Raw genomic sequence first — 3,251 nt, forward strand, 5'->3', positions numbered from 1 at the left:
TCATAGGTTTCACCTGGATTCACCTGGTCAGTTTATGTCATGAAAGAGCACACTCAGTGTTTTGTACACTCAGTGTATATCTCTCTCTCTCTCTCTCTCTCACACACACTCACTCCTTTACTCCACCCTCCATCATAACCATAGGATGAAAGATCAAGTTCTTTGAGAGGCTAGTTAAGGACTATATCATCTCCACCTTACCCGACACCCTAGATCCACTACAATTCTCATATGCCCAAACAAATCCATGGACGACGCAATCACCATTGCACTGCACACTGCCCTATCCCAGGATATGTTGTTTCCAGTTTGCATAAAGTCCAGTTCTTTAAAGGCCGTCGTGGTATCGGCTTGAGGGGGGATGTACACGGCTGTGACTATAACCGAGGAGAATTCTCTTGGGAGATCATATTATCTCTTGGGAGATAATTTGAGATTTTTGGTTCCAACCGCCGTGTCATTGTGAGACGCAGAGTAGGTGAACAGATGATCTCTGCATGTGTGATTCCCACCGTGAAGCATGGAGGAGGAGGTGTGATGGTGTGGGGGTGCTTTGCTGGTGACACTGTCTGTGATTTATTTAGAATTCAAGGCACAATTAACCATCACGGCTACCACAGCATTCTGCAGCGATACGCCATCCCATCTGGTTTGCGCTTAGTGGGACTATAATTTGTTTTTCAACAGGACAATGGCCCAACACACCTCCAGGCTGTGTAAGGGCTATTTGACCAAGAAGGAGAGTGATGGAGTGCTGCATCAGATGACCTGGCCTCCACAATGACCCAACCACATCCCAATTGAGACTGTTTGGAATGAGTTGGACTTCAGAGTAAAGGAAAAGCAGCTAACAAGTGCTCAGAATATGTGGGAACTCCTTCAAGACTGTTGGAAAACCATTCCAGGTGAAGCTGGTTGAGAGAATACCAATAGTGTGCAAAGCTGTCATCAAGGCAAAGGGTGACAACTTTGAAGAATCTGAAATATAAAATGTATTTTGACTTGTTTAACACTTGTTTGGTTATTACATGATTCCATATGTGTTATTTCATAGTTTTGATTTCTTCACAATTATTATACAATGTAGAAAATAGTAAACATAAAGAAAAGCTCTGGAATGAGTAGGTGTGTCCAAACTCTTTGACTAGTACTGTATATAGTGTATTCTAATCATGTACAGTATATATATTTTTCTTCTGGATTATTATTGCTAGGTATTACTACACTGTTGGAATTAGAAACACAAGCATTTCGCTGCACCTGCGATAACATCTGCAAATCTGTATATGTGACCAAGAAACTTTGATTTGATTTGATTTGATAATGGAAATGTTATGCAATGTTTTACAAACGGTGGGCCTGTCTGACTAAATAATGAAGAGTGACGTGCAATGACCATGTGAAAAGTAATCTTCTAAACTACTTGCATCACATTGAAAATTGTGTTTTGTTTGTTTTCCACAGGAAACCTCTCATCGTCACACTTTCCTGTTGCATTCCACCCAGATTGAAGAGAGAGATTGAGAAAGATGAAGAGGAGGGAAAAGAGAGAGAGATAAAGGTCTGTTTATGTGATACCAGAACAAGAGGGGAAGAATTGGCGTTTACACATGGAGCCAGAGATTGTCAAATATTTAATCTTCAAATTACTCCACCAAAATATATTTTTATGGTGTGGAACAAATTCATAACATACATATAAAACATGACTGTTCTTCCACTAATACTAAAGTGTGACAGTGTGCAACACAGCCAGACCACTACGTGCAATAATCATAACTTGAAAACGTATTTCTCTCATCCCCTCTTTTTTTTTTTTTTTTACACAGTCACAGTTTTTTTAACACTCCTCCCTCTCTCCCCTATGAGCACCACCTTCCCATCCTCCCTCTCCTCCCTCGTTATATCTCCCCTCTTCGTCAGGAAGCGAAAGCCCACCACACTGCCCACCACCCCAAAACTGATAGCCAGAACCACCAATCCCAGCCCCAGGAGGTGCGAGGTCCGGCCCCCGACCTGCACTGATTGGTCCCAGATACCCAGGGCAACCACGCTTAGGCCAATCAGAGTGCCCCAAACACCAAAGGCTAGCATGCAGGAGCCACAGGACAGTTCAGCGCCCCCGGTTATCACGGTGATGCCTGCCACGGAGACAACCCCTCCTGGTAGGGTCACCATCTCTGATTTGGAGTCATAGGTCACGGCGGTGGTGGCACCTGGGAGAGCAGAGGGATCCAGGGTGTCCATCTTTGTTGTTATCTTTTAGATGTCTCTTTCGTACTCCGTTAGTAGCTTCTGTACATATCTCTGTTACTCCTTTTGTATGTTTCTCTTTGCTTTGTTGCTCTTGGCTTTGTGTCCTGTGTCCAGTCTTGTGTCCAGTCTCGTGTCCAGTCTTGTGTCCAGTCTCGTGTCCAGTCTTGTGTCCAGTCTCGTGTCCAGTCTCGTGTCCAGTCTTGTGTCCAGTCTCGTGTCCAGTCTTGTGTCCAGTCCTGGGCCACAAAGTAGTCAGTTAAAGCACATGGATGGAGGTGTTCATCTCGTCTGCAGTATAGTTTTTCCTTTTGAATGATATGATCGTGACGCAATATAATCAAATTGATCAGTGACAACAACCAGTAACAAACCAAGGATTTTTTTCTTTATTGCTTCAGGATATCTTCATATAGACGTATTTGTCTTTACAGTGTTTAAATCAGGCTTTAGAAGTCCCTAATCAATATCATATGACTCTACAGCTTTAACTCAAGCATTAAATAAAGAGAGAAAAAAAAAACACTGCTTTTAAAGAGAAAGAAAACTATTTAATTTGAGTGAAAATAAATACTCACCTCAGTGGCTTCCTATCAATATTGGACCAAAGAGCACATTGGTTGGTGTGTAAAATGTTGGTCTGTGGACGTCCTTTACATTCATGAAAATCATTCGATTACTGAAGAGCCCAAATGTATGGGTTTTGTCATCTTCAGTAAAGGCCAAACTGTGTTGGCTTTCTCTGTGGGGAGATTCTAAAGAAATGGGAGCAGACGACTCATTGCTTGTCACCTTTATCATGTGACGCCTACAAAGACGGAGGCGGACGCAGTTGTTATGATTGTTGTTATCATTTGTTTGTTTCTGCTGTTCTCTGTATTCAGTAGGAAGGTCTCGTCTGTCGTTAAGCCTCATTATGACCCATTAACTGGTATTTATCTAGGACCCCTTCCTTTTTCTCTCCCTCGTTCCCTCGCTCTCTCTCTGAAGGTTTGGGT

The 3,251-nt window shown here is 42.7% G+C and overlaps 1 protein-coding gene across 2 annotated transcripts; it reads right to left on the bottom strand.

Annotated features, from left to right (window-relative positions):
* Positions 1-1,615: 1,615 nt before the first annotated feature.
* Positions 1,616-3,034, bottom strand: LOC139573315 (transmembrane protein 100). 2 transcript variants are annotated; one of them, XM_071396631.1, is made up of 2 exons: positions 2,832-3,034; positions 1,616-2,561 (listed from the first exon to the last, which is right to left on the bottom strand). In XM_071396631.1, the coding sequence occupies exon 2, from the start codon at positions 2,245-2,247 to the stop codon at positions 1,822-1,824; it is 426 nt and encodes a 141-aa protein (XP_071252732.1). In that variant the 5' UTR covers positions 2,248-2,561; positions 2,832-3,034; the 3' UTR covers positions 1,616-1,821. The 2 variants fall into 2 exon arrangements, with proteins under 2 accessions (XP_071252732.1, XP_071252731.1); XM_071396630.1 differs by having other exon boundaries at positions 1,616-2,492; positions 2,832-3,033.
* Positions 3,035-3,251: the final 217 nt, after the last annotated feature.

The sequence above is a fragment of the Salvelinus alpinus genome, chromosome 4, assembly GCF_045679555.1.
Source record: "Salvelinus alpinus chromosome 4, SLU_Salpinus.1, whole genome shotgun sequence".
Taxonomy (NCBI): domain Eukaryota; kingdom Metazoa; phylum Chordata; class Actinopteri; order Salmoniformes; family Salmonidae; genus Salvelinus; species Salvelinus alpinus.